At 31.1% G+C, this 22,666-nt stretch overlaps 1 protein-coding gene across 1 annotated transcript in view; it reads left to right on the top strand.

Moving 5' to 3' along the window:
- Positions 1-17,582, top strand: part of LOC129219774 (deubiquitinating protein VCPIP1-like) — a 39,446-nt gene extending 21,864 nt beyond the window's left edge. The window contains exons 9-13 of the mRNA XM_054854073.1: positions 526-686; positions 4,722-4,799; positions 6,403-6,628; positions 8,836-9,038; positions 15,889-17,582. Of these exons, the coding sequence (XP_054710048.1) occupies positions 526-686; positions 4,722-4,799; positions 6,403-6,628; positions 8,836-9,038; positions 15,889-16,197 (977 nt within the window). The 3' untranslated portion in view covers positions 16,198-17,582. The remainder of the gene's footprint in view (positions 1-525; positions 687-4,721; positions 4,800-6,402; positions 6,629-8,835; positions 9,039-15,888) is intronic.
- The last annotated feature ends 5,084 nt before the right edge of the window (positions 17,583-22,666 follow it).

Below are 22,666 nucleotides of genomic sequence, written 5' to 3'. Positions count from 1 at the left end.
ACGTAATCAATCTAGAAAATCACCAGTCATAATGATGGGTGCGAATTTCTCCTCCATATTCATTCTAGTCTATTACATTTGTAGATACAAGAAACGCAACAAATAGGATCCTATCACAATTCGTGATTGCAAAAAACATAATTTGAATTAATGACATCAAAGTTCAGATGAATGCCAATAGCTGGATGTTTTTTTTTTCAACATCCCTTATTTTTTTTTTTTTTCAACTGAAAAAACTTGATTTTCTTTGTTGCAAAAGTTTTTTTCTGTTAAAAATCTTGATCTTTCCTTCTGCAAAAGTGGTCTTTTCTGTTCGAAAACTTAATTTTCACTGTTATGAAAGTTTTTTTCTGCTACTAAGTGTGATTTTCCTTTGCTACAAAAATCTGACTGTGACCCCTAAACCTTCTGTTTTCTGTAGAAATGTTATGCTTGTTTATAATTCAGTGAGTGATCTTGCTATTTTATATTAATTTGACTTCCGAAAACCTTCTCTTCCGTAAACATGTTTTCTATTTCTCGTAGATGAAGCAGCAAATAAGTACTTATGGAATGTTGTGTGTAAAGAAATTCATTCTTTGATTGGCATAATTGAAGCTAGTGCAGCAGAAGCTGGTTCTTCTAACAGCAGTAACTATGATAAAAGCAATTCTGAAAAACTGAAGAAGAAACTGAATGAAATTAAAGTAATTTGATTGTTTTAAGTGAAAAATAATATAATTTTCATTTATTAAGTATGACATCTGATTAATGTCATTTTTATGTATTGAAATGTGTTGTAGCCAGGTTTTACGCTTTCTTTTGCTTGCGCATGTAAAATGGTCATGCATAATTTTGGTGCATTGCTGAACCCTTGCTGTGCACTAATCTTTTAACCTCCCCTTTTGGTTCGGTTAAAACACCTTAGTTGAAAGAGGAAGGAAACCTTCATTCATATTTCAAATGAATTTCAACTAAACTAACATAATCAATCGATATGTTAATTTAGTTGAAATTCATTTGAAATATGAATGAAGGTTTCCTTCCTCCTCCATGCTTTTTCCGAGCAGTCGATATATATCCAGGGGTCTATCCAGGATTTTTCACAGGGTCCGTTTTTTTGTGAAAAATTAAATAATTTTGTGAAAAATGAATAAATTTTGTGAAAAATCAAATAATTTCGCGAAAAAAAAATTTTTTTTTTTGTTAAAACGAAATTTTATAATTTAGAGATGGCACAAACTGCATCAATTAAACTTTAAGTTGAGTGTTTTCCTCTTCTATGTCGAGAATATCATTCTGGAGTGTTTTTCTGATATTTGGTGGGGGGGGGGGGGGCATCGCTCTCTCAAGTATCAATATTTATCTACCATTCTACATTATGTTAAATTATACTACAAATATTTCTGTCCAGTATTTAAAATAATTGTAATAAAAAAATAAATAAATAAAATTCAGAATAGGGTTCAGCATTTAACTTTGTGACCCAAGACACTCTTAAGAAGCACAGAATTTCGTTTAAAACTTATAAATTCCGTGATTTTAACAAAAATAAAAAGTTATTTTAATTGTTTACCTCTTAACAAAGCGTAATAAACATCAAAAATTCGAAAAATCGGATTCAGATAGCGGATGCAAAGAGATCGCAATTCTCAAAGTGAAGGCATCAAAAGTACAAAAAACGACTTGTAAAAGAAATATTTTTGATAAAATTATTTTAAAATTGAATTTTAGAGTCCTATGATAAACATTTCATTAACATCTGTGGACATAGTTGAAGCAAAAAAAAAAAAAATAAATAAATAAATAAAATAAACCATCTATTCAGCATTTTAATTTTTGACTCATAACAGAAAATGGAATTTTGCTTTAAAAACTTGAAATGAGAGTTCTAACAGAAATAAAGAGACTTTTCATTTATTTGAATCCTAATAAAGCGAAGTTAGCTTGAAAAAAGAACAAATTATGATTCTCATATCGGATGTTAAAAGATTGCATTTTTCAAAATGTAGACATCTAAAAAAAAAAAAAAAAACGGTAATTAAAAGAGTTTATTTAAAGTTAATCATCCTTGTTAGCATCGAAAAATCAAAACCCATATAATTTTCTCCCAAAATAACAATTAAACATCGCACCGCACCGTAAAAACGCAAATATTGACAAGCTAGTAAAATTATGAGAATATTATCTAATCAAGTCATTATAAAGGTCGCCAGACGCTTAATGATAATAATTTTGAAGTTGGTAACCCTATCTAGCTTAAGCGATCTTTTTTTCCCCCCACCCTTACTATCCTTTTGCAGTTCTAAGTTCATTTCGCAGATATGTTATTATTTTTTATTAAATCATGAGCGGGGAGAAAAGTGCTTACCAATGCCGTTTCAGAAAAGTTTACAACAACACCGCTGCTAATTAGCTGTAATAAAACAAACAAACAACCATTATATTTTTGGAAGTAGCAATTATTTATCGCTTGCAGGAGCATCGCAAGAGTGCCGATTTTTTTCTTTCAAAATTAGCCGATTTTGTATAAGCTGATCCCTCTAATTTGACTTCAAAAAGGTTCCAAAAATTATCGGTTTATACACAGAAATATGCGTTATTTTGCTTTCAGATTTGCTCTTTCAATAAACAATTTGTGAAAGATCCGATCTTGTTTATCAGAATTTTGTGAAGGGTCCGTTTTGTTTGATCGGGATTTTGTGAAAGGTCCGTTTTGGTTGATCGGATTTTTGTGAAGGGTCCGTTAACGGACCCAAATATCCTCTGGCCAGACCCCTGATATCATGATATATATCACGATATATATCCAATATTTATTTTGAAAATATCACGATATTTTGATATTTTCGATATTTATTTTTTCAACTACGGTATTTTCAATATAAAAAGTATTCATTTAGTATTAAAAATAACCAAAAAGTTATGTACTATAGTTTTATGATGTATCAATTCATCATTAATGTAATAAAGTAATATAATACTCCTATTTTACTTGTATTTTATATTCATAAAATTATTATGTAATTCTACAATTTGAATTCATATTAAAAGTGCCTAGTTAAATGTTAAACATTGCTCAGAAAAAAAGAAAATGTCTTATGACTGTGCACCGACTAATATATATATTTTATTTCGGAATCATGTAACTGTAAAAGTAGCTAACAGAAAGAAAAATGAATAAAACAGCTAATGCTAAATAACTACATTAAAATTGAAATAAATTTAAAATGAAATATTAGATATAAGTAATGAAAGAAGCCTTAATTTTAAGTATACATATTGTAATTATAATTAAGAAAATAAAGAGTGATTTGAGGATAAAGTTACTATTTGGAAGACTTTAGTTTGTGCTTATTGAAAATATCAGATATATATCAAAATATCCGATGTATTTCAAAATATCCGATATTTTCGAACCCTGTCTAGTGACTAGATTGAACTGCAGTTTTCATGTGCTAATTCATGTACTTTAATTATTTACTTTATTTTAAAAAGAAATCATTTGATAACATATCTACCTACGCTCTCGATTATTCCTCCAGGAGACTTCCAAGTTTGGATACCTAACTTCCCAATGAAGTAAATATCTTCCAAACTTTCACCAAAGCAATGAAAATCCCTAAAAAAAGAATTTTTAATGATTAGAATTTTGAGAAAGAACCCTACATTAAAACAATCTAGTTGGTAAAAACGAAACCTTTTCCCACACGAGTATGAACATTGTGTATGTCTGATCATTTTTTAATCATGTTCATTTCACTTTTAATCTGTTTAAAACTTTTATTTCCCAAAAGATGTGGTAAATCTTTCTCATTTTTTTCTGAATTTTTACCTGATGCAAGGAATGTTTGTAATCACTTATAAGAGAAAAGAAATGCAAGCCTCTTTTAAAACATTTTTGTTTCAAAACCAACTTCAAAAAAGTAAGATTCTGAATTTCGAGACATGCAGGGTTTTTGAACACCAACGTCTTGTGCAGTCTTATTATAAGATATTCCTGCATTTTTTGTTATAATTCCTCTTACACTCTAACTTTTGTCATTAAATTTAAAAGTCTCCCTGATTTTATGCATCTCTCTTTAATTTTCATCTTTCATTGTTGACAGCTGTGCAATAACATTATGCACAAAACAGGTTTGAGTCTTAAGAACTGACGGATAGACTTGATATTATTTCTTTTATCTTTTCTTTTCTTTCCTTTTCTTCTTTTTTTTTCCCTTTTTTCTTTCTTTTTTTTCTTTTTTTTTTTTTTTTTTTTGCATTATGAAGTAAAATTAGGAAAAATACTTGTCTTGTATTCCAAAGAACATTGTTTCATCAGTAAATGTTTTTCTGTTAAGTCTATTTTTTTTTTTTTTTGTGTTTCTTTTATGTTTTGGATCAAAATTTTTTTTTCAAACCATATTGAATTCAAATGCTGCATATGTTTGTGTCCCCTATTTTTACTGTCCATATGCAAAGTACAATTTTTCACAAATTCATATTCCACTATTCTGTACATTGAACTTGCTTTGCAAATCAGCTGTAAAGTCTTTTGTTGTTTTTTCTCATTTCCAACCTCATCAAAAAAAAATTTTCATTTTGTGTTTTTAGCTGAATCTAAATGTAATTATAATGGAGTACAACTTGATTTTTGTTTTTGCATGATCTAAAATTCATGCAGAAACTCACTAAAGCCATCTGAATTTTATGTACCAAATCACTGACATAGTTTTTTTTTTCTTTTTCCTCTCTTCTAGAATAATGAAATTCAGCGTGAACAGATATCTGTCACTGAACCTCAGTATGTAAAAGTGTGTACTTCCCATGGAGACCAGGTAAACTTTTCTTATATTTTAAGGCTTTATTTGCTCAATGCATAGTAATGAATTTAAACTGTTATCATTTAACTTCACCTCCCTCCCCCCCCCCCTCTCAAAAAAAAAAAAAAAAAAAACCTAGTTACATTTTTACTTCATTTTAAGGTTTTTATCAAATTTGATTTAACTTATTTCCAGATTGTAGCAGAGTTAAATTTTTCAGTATACATTTGTCAAAACTCATCTTCGTGAATTTTTTTCGTTAAAAAAGTAATAATCATGATAAATAAATAAATATAAGTTTTTTTTTTAACTTTGCGATAAGCATCATTTTAAATAGTATCTAAGCTCCGCCCTCTACTGTCCTGTCCTCTACCTCACTCACTCCTTGAGGAATGTTTTGTTTAGTTTTCAATGTCCCAGGATTTAATTTTTTAAATAATTTCTTGGAGATTGCATTAGCTCTAAATACAGCTGATACCTTGCTATCCTAACACCTGTATGACACATAACTTTTTCAAAGTCCAAAATTTATGACATAAGCTTAAATGCTAAGTGACTAAGTATTTGTCCTAAGGTATTAACTTTCATGCTTTGCAGATATCTAGTAGATATTACCTCTTAATTTAAAAAAGAACTATTGCAGTTTTCCCTCTGGAATGCCCTAGGTTTGTAAATGATGGAGAGTCGCATTCCTATTAGGAACACCATATTAAGCTCCAGTTGTAAAGTCCTGCTTTTTTTCTGAGAAGTTTTTCTTTTTAACTGCCAAGTGTAACCTTTTATCTTGTTATGATATTTGTTTGCAATTGCAGTTTTCAAGTTTTTGTGGGTTGTGAAACATTTCAATTGTTGCTTCAAACATTTTTTAAAACACAAACATATTCAAAAAAAAAAAGGAAGAAAGAAAGAACTTAGCAATTTTGGATTCAAGAATTACAGTTTAAACGTGTAAGGTTTTTCAAGAAAATGAACATCTTTTTAAAACAATTCTTAAACATTTATAATCTGTGCTAGAATTTTGTTTTTAATTTAATTTGTATTTTAACATCATATCTAAGAGAAATTGCTACTTGTTATCCAGTGATGAAAAATAAATTGTTCTTAAAAAAAGTGAAACTCTTCTTATGTTATTATTATTCTTAAAAATCATATTTTTTCAGTGTTTGTTGATATTTTCTGTTTTTGGAACATTTTTGTAGAGAATAAATTTTGTTTTTTAGTATTAAGTGCTGTATTCTATCCTTTTTCTGGCTTAGAACCTAATTTTGCCCCCCCCCCTTTTTATTTGAAAAATTTCCATCTTGAGAATTTAGCAAGTTTCTTTCGGGTTGTGGGTGTTTAAAGCTCTAAGTATGATGAAGTTTTATAAATTGTTTATTGATGAAAACTCATTCTTTTTTTATGCTAATGATTTAAATTATTCTGACTACAAACACAGATTTTTGGTATTGGGTTTTAGTTTTTTATAATTTTTATGCAAAATATCAAACTGCTCTGCAAAACTACTAATTGCTCCACAAGTTTATGCTCTAAGATTGACGACCCCGCTATATTTAAAATTTTTCTAAATGCATAAATTGTTTGATTAGTCAGTGATTTTTCTTTTCATTCGTTTTAGGCTAATCTGGCGCTACATGGAAAAAGCATTTCCTACCCCCAGTTGCAAGAATGGATTAAAAATCAGTTCAAAATTCCTGTATCAAGACAGAGAATAAAGCATGGATTTCCGCCCAAGGTGCTTCAACCTTCTGGCTCCAACAATCAAACTTTACCTCTTAAGCATGGAGATCGTTTAACTGTTGAAATCCTTCAGAAAGGCGAAGAAGATTTGAACATTGAAAACAGTAAGTCGGACATGACTTTCTATTTAGAAGCAGAGTGTCTTTGCATAATCTTTTGATTTTTTTTTTTTTTTTTTTGCTTTCTTTTTTTCTCCTTAAAACATTAATGACCCTTCTGTCAAAAAAGAATAATTCTTAAAATACAGTAGACCCTCGTTTTATGCGGGAGTTTCCTTCCATGGAAATGCCACGTAAATCGAAACCGCATAAATTGAGACCTAATAGTGTTAAAATAGAGGTTAGATTCCCTGGATAAAAAAATACTTCATTCTAGTGAACTAATTGTATAATAAATTTAATGTGTATTTATATATCGATTTGTATGCACAACATGCATAAAGAAAACATAAACTAATTCCATGTTCTGTTTATAAAGAAGAGCTGGCTATGATAGTCTTTTGGCAGTCATTAAGAATCTTTCTCTGTAATTCTTTGCAGAGCATAAACGCATCCATGATCACTTGCATCATTTCCGTTATAAAATTTTCCTTTACCAACAAATCAGAAAAATTATTTCTATTGTCTAGGAATAGCTCGAAATTTTCAATGTGAACGTTTTTGGTTGTGTGTCACTGAAATCGGTATCCTCGTTAATTTTGGCGTCACTCCTAAAAGCTCTTCTTCCAGTGAGTTCTGAACTGTGTGAGTTTTATAACTTTACTTCTGGAAATAGCTCTGGAATCAATCGCATAAAATGTCTCCAGGGGCCCAAGTTCGGTTGTAAGCACGCCAAAATGCAGTTTATTACATGTAATCTGCAATCTCTAGGAGTTTGGATTTTGAAAGAGAGGAAAATGTTAACTGTTTGCGTTGCCTCAACCGCGTAAAATAAAATAAAGGTGTCAAATCTTAAACCGTGTATAATCGAAACCGCATAAAATAAACCCTTGTAAAACAAGGGTCTACTGTACTTGTATTACAAAATATTTTTGTGCTCAAAGTAGTGCAGTAGGAGATGCCCGCTCTTCTATGATTAATTTATCTCTTACTCTTTAATTGTATATTTAAAGAAAACTTTAAATAGTTCAAATTCATTAACTTAGTGTTTGAGAACCACTTCCTTTCTGTTGAAACAGAAGTTTTCTTCTGTTTCACTAAACAAAACTAATAATCAGTGGCGGATGTAGGGTGCTACAAGTACTAAAACAACTAGTCACTACATTTTTTCCATAGTTTGTAGTGTCCAACTACGAAAGTAATGTAGCTACTTAAAAAAAAGTAGTGTTGTGAGTAGTGAAAAAAGAAAAGAGCCTAGTTGGTAGTGATTCCTGACAACTACTTTTAATGCTCAGTAAACAAATGAGGTTCAAATGAATATTACTGATGTAAATCTTAAGTGAGTATTACACCGTATGGCAATGATAAATAACAAGGCTCGTAAAACTATAGCATTATTAATAACATTTAATTTAAAATCTATATGGATAAAATATGGGCATATTACTTTAATGAGCGAAATATATTTTACTCTGACTCTCAATGTTTGTTTCTTCTTTGAAGAAATTAAATAGCTGTAAATACTTAATCAAATCACAAATATTTGATAAATTTCTATTACCTTTTAATCGATAACAAATTGGCTCCAAAAACATGCGTAGCTAATTCTTGATCATTTCCCCTTTTAAAATGAGCTTAATTTATTATTATTACCGTTTTGTGTGTGTGTGTGTGTTTTTTTCTTTTTTTTACTTCAAATCTTCAAGTTTGTTCTTTTTTTTTAATACTCCAGACAAATTCATCTCCTAAAAGTAGTTAAGTAGAGTCTACATTTCAAAAGTAGTTTGTAGTTACTGCATTTTAAAAAGTAAATGTAATTGTAGTTAAATAATAAAGTAGTTGTGCAAAATATATGTAGTTTTCCGGACCACTGCTAATAACATTTGAAACTGTGGATTATTCCAAGAGTATATATTTATGTAAAATATGAAACAGTGACTTTTGGTGATTTGATTAAAGCTATATACAAAAAACCATTTGATTCACTAAAAGTTTTTGTTTGAAATTTTCTATATATAAGTAAGAAAAGTCATTTGTAATAAGCAAAGGAACTGTTTTATGAAACGGAGAGAACTGATGTATTATGTTCCATTGGATGAGCCAATTTTACTGGTTTCAAAGTTACTAACTACTGATATTGCATGGCATTTGTTTTGCTTGTTTTCATTCTTCACTGCATTTCGTACATACTTCTAAATGTACCTTTTTCCTAGGCATGAGTCAAGAAAGTAATCGTAGTATATTCGGATCCCGGTATTCTGGACGAATTGAAGATTTCCAGTATGGATTGATTTGGTCACATGCAATAATGAATCCACATGATTTTGAAAAGGGTGGAATGTATTATGAAACAATAGCCCAATCTACAATGTTGCACATTAAAACACATGCAGATTTGAAAGATTTTCCTAATAAGGTAAAGCTTCACTGTTTGTCTTGTAGTATTAATATAAATTCTCTGATTTAAAGTAATTTCCTTTTACATTAGTTTTTGATTTGATCAAGGTTGGTCTAACTTTTTGAATTTAAACTGTAGATTTTGTTATCATTACAGTGATTTCAGGATAAGTGAAATATTAAAGAATTGGGAAAAATCGAGTTTTAAATACTTAGTTTTATAGTATTGTCAGACAGTTATCACGAATGTACCTGCTGTGCCAATTGTGCCAAACTGCTCCAATCCTCAATCCTGCGCCAAAGTGCTAAATCTACTTTTTTGGTCCAAATCGAACAAACTTGCTCCCAAAAGTGCAATTTTACATTTAAAATTACAGTCCCATCGGCATATTTGTCAGTTTTTTTTGCAAATTTGCATAAAGTTTGCATTATTGCTGTTTTTGTTTACAATTTTTTGTGTTTCAATTTTTTTATGCAATTTAAAATCCAATTGCATCCACTTTTGCAAACTTGTTTGTTTTAATTTACAGTATGATTCTGCTCCTCTGACATCAATATTTTTGTACTGACCATTATTTTAACCATCCTTGTATTTTATTTTCGGTAGGAGCGGACTTATAAGTTCGTTTTTTTTGCCATTCCCACTCGAAAATGTGAATCCAGTTGCATCCAAATTTGCCAAAGCCATCTGTAAAAATTAATATGATAGGAGTACAAAATTGGGGAATTCTAATGTTCTCTGGTGATGAACATGCAAACATTGCAAATTTCTCAAATTCAAGCATTTTCGCCATATTTTTAGCCTTTCTTAAAATTTTTGCAATCATGTCAATTATTTGAATTATAAAATACTCCTATTACCTAGTTCAAAAAGTATTTTTGTGTTGTGAATATTTTTTAAAATTTTATTTCATCATTTTTTTTTACTTTACTTTTTTTTTTAAATTTTTAATTCCTTTTCTTGAGACATCATTCCTTAAAATTATTTTTTTTTCATTGTACTGTCATTATTATTTGTTTGTTATGATTAAATATGAAAGAGTTAGAATAAAAGGTTTTAATAGTGTCCTTTCTTGATCTTCAGATTTATTGATCAAGTAGTTCAGTATAAGATATATGCCTAAATATTAGGTAAGAGGAGTAAATTACATACACCAACCAAAAACGTTATAGATTAATGTAGTTTTATGTGTAAAGGCATACAAATTATAAAAATAGAAGTGTAATAACAACAGCAATGTATTAAGCAAGGTAAATAAATGTGTGAACTTAATTTAAATTACAAAAAAGTAGAACAGGACAGAACATATCAGTTTTTAAGAATATTAGACAAATAAAATAATAAAAAGTGAGATTAAGAGAGCTTCAATTCTTAATTGGAATTATGGTGTTTTTGCACTCTTACCTCTTTTTTTTATTATCTTATGTCTCATATATTGTCATCTCAGAGCAACAGTAAGATATCTTAGTGTTATTTCTGGGATTAGATACCTTACTTTTGCTCTGAGGTGACGATATGTTTCTGTGTGTGAGATATTTATAGTTGTCCAAATTGATGCAAAATTTAAATTTTTACTTTTGCAATCTGCTCCAGATTTACAATTTTGCTGTTCTAAGTTAACAATCGAACTGCTCCAAATTTAACATTTTCCTGCTCCCAAGTTTGCTCGAAAAGCGAGTTTCAGTCTGCACATCCCTGAAAATGTGTCAATGTAACATACAATCTGTTGGAATTTGAAATCATTAGCATCTTCTCTTTTTAAATTCATAAAATTGTTTAATGAGCTTGTTTAGGATATTTCAAAATCTGCTGCTGCATTTTGAAATGCCCCTAACAAGCTCATTAAATTGAATTAGACAATACCTGAACAACAAAATTCATTCTATTGAATTCATACTACAAAATTCATTGAACTATACAATTTTGTAAAACTTGGCAGGATTTATTCAAAATTTGTTTTGGAGGGCAAGTTAGAATTTTTCAGTCAATGCAGACTTTGTAGTTGTTCTGATATTCTTGATAAAAGATATTTTGTCCTGATATCCTTGAGTTTAAAAAAAAATACTTATTTTACTCTATTTTTTTTTAAATGCAATTGTTCCGTCTAAAATTTGGAAATGACGGGATAATGTGCTTAGCCAAAAATAGCCATTTTGTGTTGTAATTTCAATCTTCTGCATCTTAAAATGTTACCAAGTGTTTTGAATGTTTCAAGTTATTTCAATTTCTACTGCGTTAGATTAACTAATTTTATTAGTTAGTTTAATAACTAATTTGTAATTTATCTTAAATTTGAACATTTATCAAGCCTCAAAGGAATAAGCATTTCATTGTTTAATTTTTTATTTATTTTCAATATAATAAAATAAGTTTTATAGTTATAAATTAACAATTATCAAGTTATTAATAGTTAATACTTTTATTAATTTATTTTTTTAAGTACTCAACTTCAAAGTAACAAGCCTTTATTTGTTTAATGTTTTACTTATTTCCAATATAAAATATTATTGAAAAGATTTTTTTAATCTGTATTTTAACTTCCTTCTGATGAGTGCGAAAGTTTATACTGCAGTAATATGAGGTACAAATCTAAGGAGAGGAGGGAGGCACCTTTATACATGTAAATTACTTACAACAGGAATGTTTATAATACTAAATTTTATTTAAAAAGAATAGCATAGTTTTGTCTCAGAGGTGCATATCATACTTTTTTCAAAGTCATTATATCGGTTATATGCAGGGCTGCGGAGTCGGAAGGAAAGTGGTCGACTCTGACTCCAGAATTTTGAAATTTCCGACTCCGGCTTTTTATTTTTTTAAATTTATTTTTTCAACTCACCCTCCTCATGGGAGGGGGGGGGGAACCCCTAAACAGAGATTGAAATAGGTATTCCTTTTTATGAAATTTTCATGTTGTATTTCATTGTAAACCTAAGGTGCATACAACGTTAGAAATTCAATTAGAAAATTGAATCATCCAATAGGTGCGATTTCTAAGGTAAGGTAATTTCTGTGTTTTCAATTTTTGAAAGCACATAGAAGAGTGAGAGAAAGAGTTTTGAGAGAATAAAAAAAAACTTTTTTGCTAGTTTGAAAAACTTTTCTCGAGAGGGGGCGCCCCTCCCCCTCCCAGGTGACACTCATCTGGTGGGTGACACCTCATCTTGATTTCAGAGTTAATAAAAATTGAAATACTTTAATTCTGAAAAAATTCCCCAATAATAAACCTTAAATTTCATCTTAAAAATTTCAAGAAAAATATTGCACTATATTGCGGAGAGAGGTCGGGTAAATGTACGTCTGGAGCAAATTTTACACAAAATGCGGCGGTATACAGCTTTGTAGGAATAGGCCTACATATCTTGTCTCAATTTTTAATTTTATTTTTGTTATTGGCAGCTTCAGAATTAACTTTATTATTAAGATTTTAGGATTAACTACAATTATTGAGTGTTGTAACCAATAAATCATGTACTAATTTTATTTTGTACTTTTCAGTGTTAACCAAGCTTTCTTAGATAAAGTTTTAAGAACTAAAAAAAAACATATTTTATCGGATCTTTTGGATTTGCGCTTTCGTGCCAACACTCTTTTGAATTTACCAAGCATCCTGAGAAGTTTCCTGACTTGCTCAAGCGATACATACATTCCTTTTACTATTTTATAGCAGAGATCGAGGTAAAAAATATATTTTTATTTGAAAGTGATTATTTAGAAAATGGTAGGCAACAAAAAACTAGGAGACGGCGCATCAGTGTAGGTAGCTGTTACAAGAAAGTTCGATAAACAATCAAGCCAGCTGGTTGCCACAATGAGTGATTTTCATGCTAGTAGGTATTTATACATGTAATCAAATTAATTGGTAGTCATATTTTTTAATGCAAGGAGAGTCAGTGAAAAGTAAAGAGAAAAAAAAGAAACCCGGAGTTGGGGTCGGCATGTTTTCGAACGACTCCGACTCCGACTCCTTTACCCCAAAATCAGTCAAACTCCGACTCCACAGCCCTGGTTATATGGCTCTTAAAACTTACCCAATTTAGGTATTTAGAAAATTGCATTGTTACGTGAGTTAGCAAGTGAAGCTAGCAAGGAGCGGAGACCCTGATTATAATTTAAGAAGAGCAATTACAACAACTTCAAAATTGCCCAAACAGTAATTTCAAGATCATTGAATGGTGCAATGAGCTGTGTACAATATCGCCAATTGTTTTCTTTTTGTTTGATAAAAAGTGAAAAAATTATCTTGTAACTTTTCTTGGAAAGTGAAACACTAGGCCATCTAGTTTTTCAATTTGTAAATTGTTCTAAAAATCTACCTGCTTATCTATATATATAAAAATGGACTTTGGTAAATTTGTTCCCTAAGATCTCAGAAACTACCCGGCACATTTGGCTGAAACTTTCACCGTTTGTTCTTTTTGGTACTGGGGAGGTTTGTAGACCAGTTCGATAAAAATCCGATTGATAGTTCCTTTTTTATTCTAATCTGTCCAAATTTTCGCATAAATGCCCTAATATGACGGTTAAAAAATACGAGCACATATTAAAATTGTGTCCATCGAAAGCGCTTATTTTTCTGCTGAAGATGGCATCTGTTAGAAAGTTCTAAGTTGTATGAAAAACGAGTTATGGGCTTTTTTTGTTCCATGTTCGAAGGCTTTCCTCAACCCAATTCATTATTTAGTGTATCATCTCAACTCCCAGTTCATAGTTAGAATTGTTGAATGCTTTTGTGTTTCGTCTGACTGTTTGAGGCTTTTCTCGAGTCAAATCTTAAAGTAACGTTTTTTCCCCAAGATTGGCTGATAAGAACTATAGATTTGGTTGATTATTTTCCAATTAAACAAAACTTTAGTGTAATTAATGGGGTTTTTTTATTATTTGTGCTGATTGGATTTTTTAATCATTATCCAATCTAACAGCAGAAACCTCGCCAAAATTTATGCAGAAAGATTTCAGTAGCGGATGCATTTGGCAGTTTTTTCAACTGTCACGGTTTTTGAAGTCAAAGACTACGTAATAATGTTTGTCAGCTTTCACCATGTAAACAAAATATCGTCAATCAAAGAATCTTTAAAAACTTTTTTTACTGTAAAATAATCCAGCAACTAAATTGTGCAAATCCATAAACAGCACAAAAACTTCCATTAATGTGACTTTGTGCACAAATTCAAACTATCGCCAAATTTTACTGCTTATTTTGGAAACATTACGGATGAAATTGTTTAGCGCCATTTTATGGTGACCAAAAGTATCTTAGCATATGGCGACAATATCTCTTTAACAAAAATTAGTAACATACCGTTTAACAAAGTAAGGAGGGGGAGCATTATCCAAGGTATCCCAAAACGATTCCCGCAAATTCGGTAATATTTTAAATCGCACCTAGAACCCACAATAATTAAGATTTTCCAAAATAACTAAAGCAAGTTTAAGGGGATCACGGGCGCGCGGCTACATTTTCTTTAAACAGTTCGTTCTTCAATAGACATACAGAGAAGGTAAGACTCAGTGTAAAAAAAAATAATAATAAGTATTAACTGATAAATCTTTTTAAACACGTGAAGTTTAATTTCACATATTTCAGAAATTCTTCAAATTTGTATACGCTTAAATTTCGTGTTTTCGTTTCTAAATGAATACTATTTTGCTCTTTTTACTTACTGCTACTTTAGTTTTATGAGTAAGGAAGAAGCTAGATTTTAAGTCACGTCAAAAAGGTGTGTTTTAAGTTCTTTCACTTAAAACAGAAAACAAATGCAAGTAACGGTTGTTTCTGATAATTATTGCTAACCCAGGCAACGCCGGGTATTTTTGCTAGTCTCAACTAAAGCAAAAGTTATTTATATTTTTAAACTGATATAACTAATTTGTGCATTATTATACCTATGCTTACCCCAGCAAAAGTGTTTTCATTTCCTTAAAATTTGTTATATTAATTCAACATAAACTAGTTAATTGTTAAATATTGGCTAATTGTAGATAGTTTAAATTAAAACAGTATAGTTTTTTTTTTTTTTTTGTTATGGATATTTTATTTCTATGATCGGACATAAACTGAAGGAATTTACAAAAAAAAGCTTGCTTTTGTGTAAAAAGTTCTCAAATGTTTGTCTCCAGCTTGTTTTTAAGCTCAAAAACCCTTTTCCGTGCAAGTAAGCTGTTGACTGACTCTGGAAGGTTGTTCACATCAATAGTAAATTTTCCATAGGCACTTTCGACCCCTGAAAAAAAAACCTGCTTTTCACTGCATTCCCGTTATTTTCGAGGTATATGTGGAATTTTTCTGCTCCTGCTTCCTTCTGGAGTAAAAGCAGAATTTTTACCGAGAATGCATTACGCGAAACAAGTTCGTCTACTTCCTGGGTTTAGCCGCTAAGGATGCTGGGTAATAACCGCTTTCTTGGGTACAATTGGAAAACGTTTTTTTACATGTAAACAACGAATTTTTCAGCTGGTTTTTTTTCAGAGCCCGAGCCACTATTTATGAGGTAGAAAAGCGTGTTGTGAACACAGCTTATGTCTGCTATTCATTTGTGTTCTTTTTTGATTCCAGCCCAGAAGTTATTTGGAATATTTTTGTTTCAAAGTAGAATCACACAATTTTTTCGCAAACTTTTTGTCTCAGTCACATTCTAGCTTTATCAATGTCGTCTTGTGTACTTTTTGGTAGTTTACTGCTATCCCTTACTGATTTTCGCATGCCCCAAGCAATTTTATGTGCACTGCCAATTCAGAACTATTGCCCTAAATGACTCTAATATAAACTTCGTTACTTAGGATGCAAAGTGTATTTTGTATTTCCTTTTTTGGCTCAGTTTTTTAAAATAATGATTATTGCTAATGATTGTGATTGTTATCATTGCAGAGATTTTGTTACAATCCTGTTGGGGACAGAATTGAAATATGCATCAAGTCCTTGGGCCATTTTCGTATTGTGCCAGATCTGGAACATAGGATTGATAGAGTAAAACATAATGATACTTCTGTTGAAGGATTCAGCAAGTGCCCACTTACGAGTAGCCAAAAAGAACAGAAGTCAAATAAAAATCCTGGAAGGACAATACCATCTCCCAATGCTGAGACAAAAGAGATTCCATATCTGCGGAAAGGACCGGGTTTCTCCATTTTGACTAGTCCAAAACCATCTGATGTTGAGAAAATGGATATTAATTAGTATTTTTGTAATAAATGTTAATATGTACAAAAGCTTTAAATCTTCTGTTATATTTTTGACTGTAGCTAAATTCATTATTATCTCAAACATTTACGTATTTTTGATTTTGTTTTTCTCATTTTTATATGGAAAAGATTTAGTGATATTTTTCAATAGAGTATATATATTGTAGATATTTTTAATATTTATTGTTATGCTCCTAAACCGTGAGATTTTTGCAAAAGAAATATTTTAGGGACTGTAAGTTAATCACTTATTGGGTTGTCTTGTAATCAATAGATATTAGAAAGACAACTCATAAGCTCAATTTAACTTTAGTTTAAGCCCAAAAATCAAGCTATAAATCATATCCTTCAAAAACACTCACTAAAAGAATGAGAAAAACCATTGATAAATAACTTCTATGCGCATGCAGAGAAGTAAATCAACGAAACAACAACATGATAATGTTAGCTATTTAGCTCCTATTTGAAGAAGTTTTTCTTTTCACTACAATTAAATGAGGAATTTGAATCCAATAAATTAAAGTGTAATTTTCACTTGAAACACAAAGTGGGGAAAAAAAAAGTTGCTTAACGAGTAAAATGATAGAATTATAAGGGATGAATTGTGCATTGATAAGATTTTAAACCTCTAACATGTCTAAGTAGTAAATGTAAAAATGCTACTTCGTAAAATAAGACTAATATACAAAATAATACCTTTGGATTAAAATCATTAAGGTGCATTTCAATCCTTATATTTTCATTTAACTAATAAATTATCATAGCAATACAGCAAAAAAAAAAAAGGAAGAAAAAAGGAAAAAAATGAAACTTGGAACTGTTTGCTGTTGGAAGTAAAATTCATATTTTTTTGGTATGGCTCATATTTAAAGAGCACCTTGGTGGATGAATAGTAATTAATTCAAGATAATCATCTTACTAGGAAACATTTTGTGAAAATTATATTAGTAGAATCATTGCTTACTTACATGCATTACAAGAAAAATCAAGGAGTTATACACCATCAAAGTACACAACCATGAAAACTTGATTGCCTACAATATCACCAAGACACAGTATATGGCCTATTTTTTATATTTAGCCCCTAAAACAGTGGTTCTTAAAAAGTGTTCATTCGCTGCGAGTTTTTGAAATTTAAGATTTTCCCTCTATGCCTTTCTGTAAGCATAAGTACAGCTAATCATATGGACAAAAAGGTAAAAAAGTTGTGTAACTAACTGCATTGTATGGCCTTTATTTAAATTGTAAAAGTACTGCAAAATATTGCTAAACTTTAATATATGATTTTATAAGTTTCTAATTATAAAGTTACTGCAAAATTTCTCTGCACCCCAGAGAAGATTTCATGGCTCCCTGGGAAACTATAGCACTCTGTTTGAGAATCACTCCATAAGGGTTACATTGTGGTTACATAGGATACTAAACAACCAGATAGTAAACAAATTTAAATATTCAACAATTGATTAACAAAAACATTTTTTTTATTGATATGAAACATAAAAATAAATCTTGGGGTCTTAATTTCTGGTTTTTTTTTTTTTTTTTTGCAAAAATTCACTAATTAGATGTACCATCACTCTCCTTCGAGGTCTTCCTGGCTCATAGCCATAGCCAATAAGGAACTTTAAGGTTAAGATTTTTCATATTTCTTATGAACTTTCCCTTTAAATGAGGATAAAATCTAATGAATAAGAAACTCCTTTAAAGAAAATTGTTGCAGAAACCAATGCATATTAGCTTTAGGCTTCAAATTAGAAATGCTCCTCTTTTGTTGAACTGGCATGACTAACCAGTGGATTGAGACACTTGAGAGACTTTTCAACAACCTACCTATTTGAATGAGACTTTTCATTGCATTTTTTATATTATATAATGTAGAAATGCATTGAATGTTGCAAGTTATTTGAGACTAAAACTATCCAGTTTCAATCCAGATATCAACTCCCTCGTAGAGGAAAAACAGCGTCAAAAATCTCATGCAGCTTTAACTTTGAGGACTTTTACTCTTAAGGAGAGTTATATGAGCAGATAACCAGAAAGTAAATAAATTTTGGCTTCACAAATAATATACAGTGCTGGTAAAAGTAATTGCATCACCCTCGCATTTTCACAACAATGGGATTATGTGAGAAGTTTTGGTCTACCGATAAATGTATGTGAAAGTCTGCAAAACTTATGAAATAAACACTTAACAGCAGGAATCCAATTAGTTGTTTATATAGATTAAGGTTGTTTCCGGGCCAAGGCAAACTGCTGACCCCATGCTCATTTTTTCATTTCTGAACCTGCGTGTGAGTTTGGAGATTACTTAACCCCATGTCAATTTAAGTCTAATGCCAGAATAAAGGTTTTTAAATTGTTACTTATCAGTTTTGCCCTATGGCACAGAGCAGAATTATCCTGGAAAATGACGTTTGAAACTGAAGTAAAGTGATCCCGGATAGTAAGAAGCAATTTCTCCTCCAAAATGCCAATATAAACCCGAGCGTTTACTGTTCCTTGCACAAAGCGAAGCCCACCAACTCCTTGATCAGAAATACATCCTCGAATCATCTGGGATACGCGATACTTGACTGTAAGTTGAATGCAGTCAGGATGATATTCCTCTCCTTTGCGGCGCGAGTGATGCATTTTTTTTTTATCACCAATGTATGTAGTAGTTAGTTGAGCTCAATGGTGTTTTCTACAAAACTGGTGGGCCGCACAACTAAAAAGGTTGGGAACCGCTGGGATAGAGCCACGGTACAATATTAATTCGAATTGTTCCCTACTTATAACATCAGATTCAAAGTAATGCTTGAATTTGACCCCTTAATTTTAATTAAATTATTTATCAGTTACTGAACAGTCTATGATAGCAGAAAATTGTTTACATAAATTGTAATTTGTAATGATATTTTCTGGATTTGTATTTGTATGCAAGATGTTTTATTTATATTTATGTATGTTACTATGATTATCGGGTACGAAGTCATATGTCTGGAAAAAAATTAATTATCAACTAATACAGAATTTCAGAAAAAAAAACAAAGCCAAATTAGCCATTGAGTATATTAATCTGCTTTTGGAATGATTTAATTTTTTTTCAATTTTAAATTAATAATTTTACTTAATGTAAGTAAATTTAGAATGTTAAGCATGAAAATGCATTTGCATTTCATAGTAGGCCCAAAATAAATTAACATTTGCTATTTTAAATTAGTATGAAAAGATCAAGATTAGAAATTTTTCAATCAAGTACTTGGTATTTGGCAAATTATGGTATTCAGTGCATCCCTACATATTAACATTTACTTAAAATGTATAATTGTTCATCTTGACAGGATCTGAAACTGGTCAAACAAAATGTTTTTGTAGTTTTTTAGCATAAATATAGTCTTAAGTATTACTTCAAAGCCCAACTGGAGATTTGTTAATATAAATGCCAGTATCAGAATTAAAATATTGTAGTTAGTTTATTATTTTTGCTTGAACTTGACATCATAAAAAAAAATCATTCATATTTTTTCCAGTGTTGTGAGCTATACTGTTTTTGAAAGTCATAAATATTTGAATTGTTCAAAATTAATCTTCCCATGTTATGGTAATAGATAGTGTGTTTACTATGTTTTTTGTTTGCTCTGGTAAGAAAGGGAAACCAAAGAACACCATTCTTGCTGTTTGAAAAAGATCTTGCAGCTAAAAATAATTTAGCAGATTTTTTTTTTTTTTTTTTTGAAATTTTGGCATCTTTTATATTAGAAATCTGCTTTATGCTTTTAATCGTACAAACTCAAATTTTGAATTTTTCATTCTATTTCTTTTGCTTTTTGTATTTAAGTGTACATATCTTCAAATGTTATTTAGTCAAATATGTACAGAATTTCCGATATTTATTATTCTATTAATTTTGAAATGTTTATAATAAAGTGTGCAGTATTTTGATCTTGTTGTTGAATAATGTTTTTTTTTACAATCATTGAAAAGCAGTTGACTTTACTCAATAATAAGTTCTGTAGAAAATAATGACAATGGTTGTTAGGCTATAGGCAATTACAAAAGGTTTATTTTTACCTTAAGAATAAAAACATTTGAAAATTAATGCTGTCAATTTCAGCCTATACTTGCTTGCAAAGTTACTTAATTGTTAAGAGGAAGCGAGTTAACAGATAAAATATAACACTTCTGTTGCTATCTACCCCCTACCTACTTCGCGAATAAGAGGAGATCACCACTGTCTATGAGCTGCTTATGTCTGGCACATTTGATTCAAATGGATGAAATGCTCTGCGCTGCTTTGCTCGTAAAATTGAAAATAGTTAACGATTGACAGAAGTTATGACAAGGAAAGGTTACGTTTGAATGGGTTTAGCTAACTAATCCAATTTCTAAATTGAAGTGTTTAATTTCCCCCGAATATCGGACAGGACGCTAGGAACTATTTTCTTTGCTTGGCCTCAACTTATTTCTCCATTGCCAAGTAAGCTTGCAGTCGAGTATAGTAAAATTGGAAAACAAATACAACTTAGTAACGATACAAGTTATTTTATTAACCACCTTGCTGTTCTTGACGAGATATCTCGTCCTTTTATCATGTAATTCTGGGACTGTTCAACCGCAAGGGGGTTAACACCTCATTGCTGTTAAAATATAAATGATAACAATGAAAATTTACGTCACTACAATGTGACCATTGATGAGATATCAAAGTAAGCATCTGGTTTGCAGGCGAAAATAGACTCATCTATTATTCTTCAGTCCCCGTGTGGTGACCGGGGTACCTCAACCGTTACCATGTCGTAACCAAGGGGTCAGAATAGTCCCAACGTAGCCTATGCGTGTCGTAAAAGGCGACTAAAATAGGACTGACCCTCCAGGTTGGGGGGGTTGGGCACTGGGCTAACTACTCAGCCCCGTAAAAAATTACTATTGTTCAGAAATCTAAAGAAGTAAGAACCGGACTGCCCTTACGGAAACGACCGGGAGCGAATACGGATTTGAAAATTGGTAAAGACTACAAATTAGACGTTTTAGCTTTACAAGAGATTAGATATTTAATATCAGTACATCCCACCTTTTTATCGATTACAAGGCTACATATGACAGCATTAGAAGAGACAGGCTCTTCGCTGCCATGGAAGAGCTTGGGATCCCATTAAAGCTTGTTAACCTTACGAGAGCAACCCTTATAGATAGAAGAGTCAGATAGATAGAAGAAGAGTCAAATGCCAGGTGAAGATGCAGAACGAATGCTCTGAGCCCTTCTACACCGACAGAGGGTTGAGGCAAGGGGACTCTCTCTTGCATGTATCCTTTTCAACCTTGCCCTTGAGAAAGTTATTAGATCTTCTGTTATCAACACTTGAGGCACTATTTTTCAACGAACAGTACAGAGTCTTGCATATGCCGATGACATCGACATGATTGGAAGATCCAAAAGAGATGTCACGAATGCTTTCATCGCTATTGAGGCTGCTTTTTAAAAAATGGGCCTTAGCATTAATGCTGACAAAACCAAATATATGGAAATAAACCATAAATCATTTGATTCTACCCCATTCTTTGTTAATGGCTACTCATTTGAATCCGTTGAGGAGTTTAAATATCTTGGAAGTGTCATCACTAGAAACAATGATATTAGCGTTGAAATCAATTGTCACCTGGCTATGGCAAACAAATATGCTACTTGCTACAGTTTGAAAAAAAAGTAAATTTCTTCTCCAAAATACAAAAATAAACATATACAAGACCCTTTTAAGACCCGTCTTGACTTATGGAAGTGAATGTTGGGCTTTAACTAAAGCAGAAGAAGATAGATGGTTTTTGAAAGGAAAATTTTGGGAAGAATATTTGGTGCTGTCCAGGAAAACAACAGGTGGCACACTCTCTATAATTTTGAGATCTATAAAAAATTCTATAAACAGCCAGATATTATCCACTTTATTAAAGCCAATCGCATTAGATGACTGGGGCACCTCTTTAGACTAGGTAGTAGGGACCCAACCCATAAAGTAACCTTCACAAATCCAGATGGTGCGTGCAAAATGGGCTGCCCACCAACCAGACAGCTTGACTGTGCCGAAAAAGACTTAAAAACTGTTGGCCTCAGTAGATGGAGGAAATCTGTTTCTGACTGGGCCACATGGATGAAACTGATTGAGACGATCTTTGCCTGCCCTAGGCTGTAGTGCCGAAAAAGAAGAAGATAGATTTGAGGGATGCCAGCTTTTGCAGATGTAAGAATCGGCACATCAAAGGGCACATTTCCTGTGTATTCTTCATAAAAATAGTAAGAGAGAAGTAACGTCACTATTGTTTTTATGCAGTGAAGTTAAGGAATCTCATTGAAATTAATTTTGTGTTAATGCTTGAAATTTCAATTTACATGTTCTAACATGTAAATTGTGAAATTTCAAGCGCCGCATTTTTTCGAAATATCAAGCGCCGCAAATTTCACACGAAATAAAAAAAAGACCGCACAAAAA

The sequence above is a fragment of the Uloborus diversus genome, chromosome 4 (assembly GCF_026930045.1).
Source record: "Uloborus diversus isolate 005 chromosome 4, Udiv.v.3.1, whole genome shotgun sequence".
NCBI lineage: Eukaryota > Metazoa > Arthropoda > Arachnida > Araneae > Uloboridae > Uloborus > Uloborus diversus.
The sequence above is the reverse complement of the archived record's forward strand: the minus strand, read 5'-3'. Positions and strand labels throughout refer to the sequence as shown.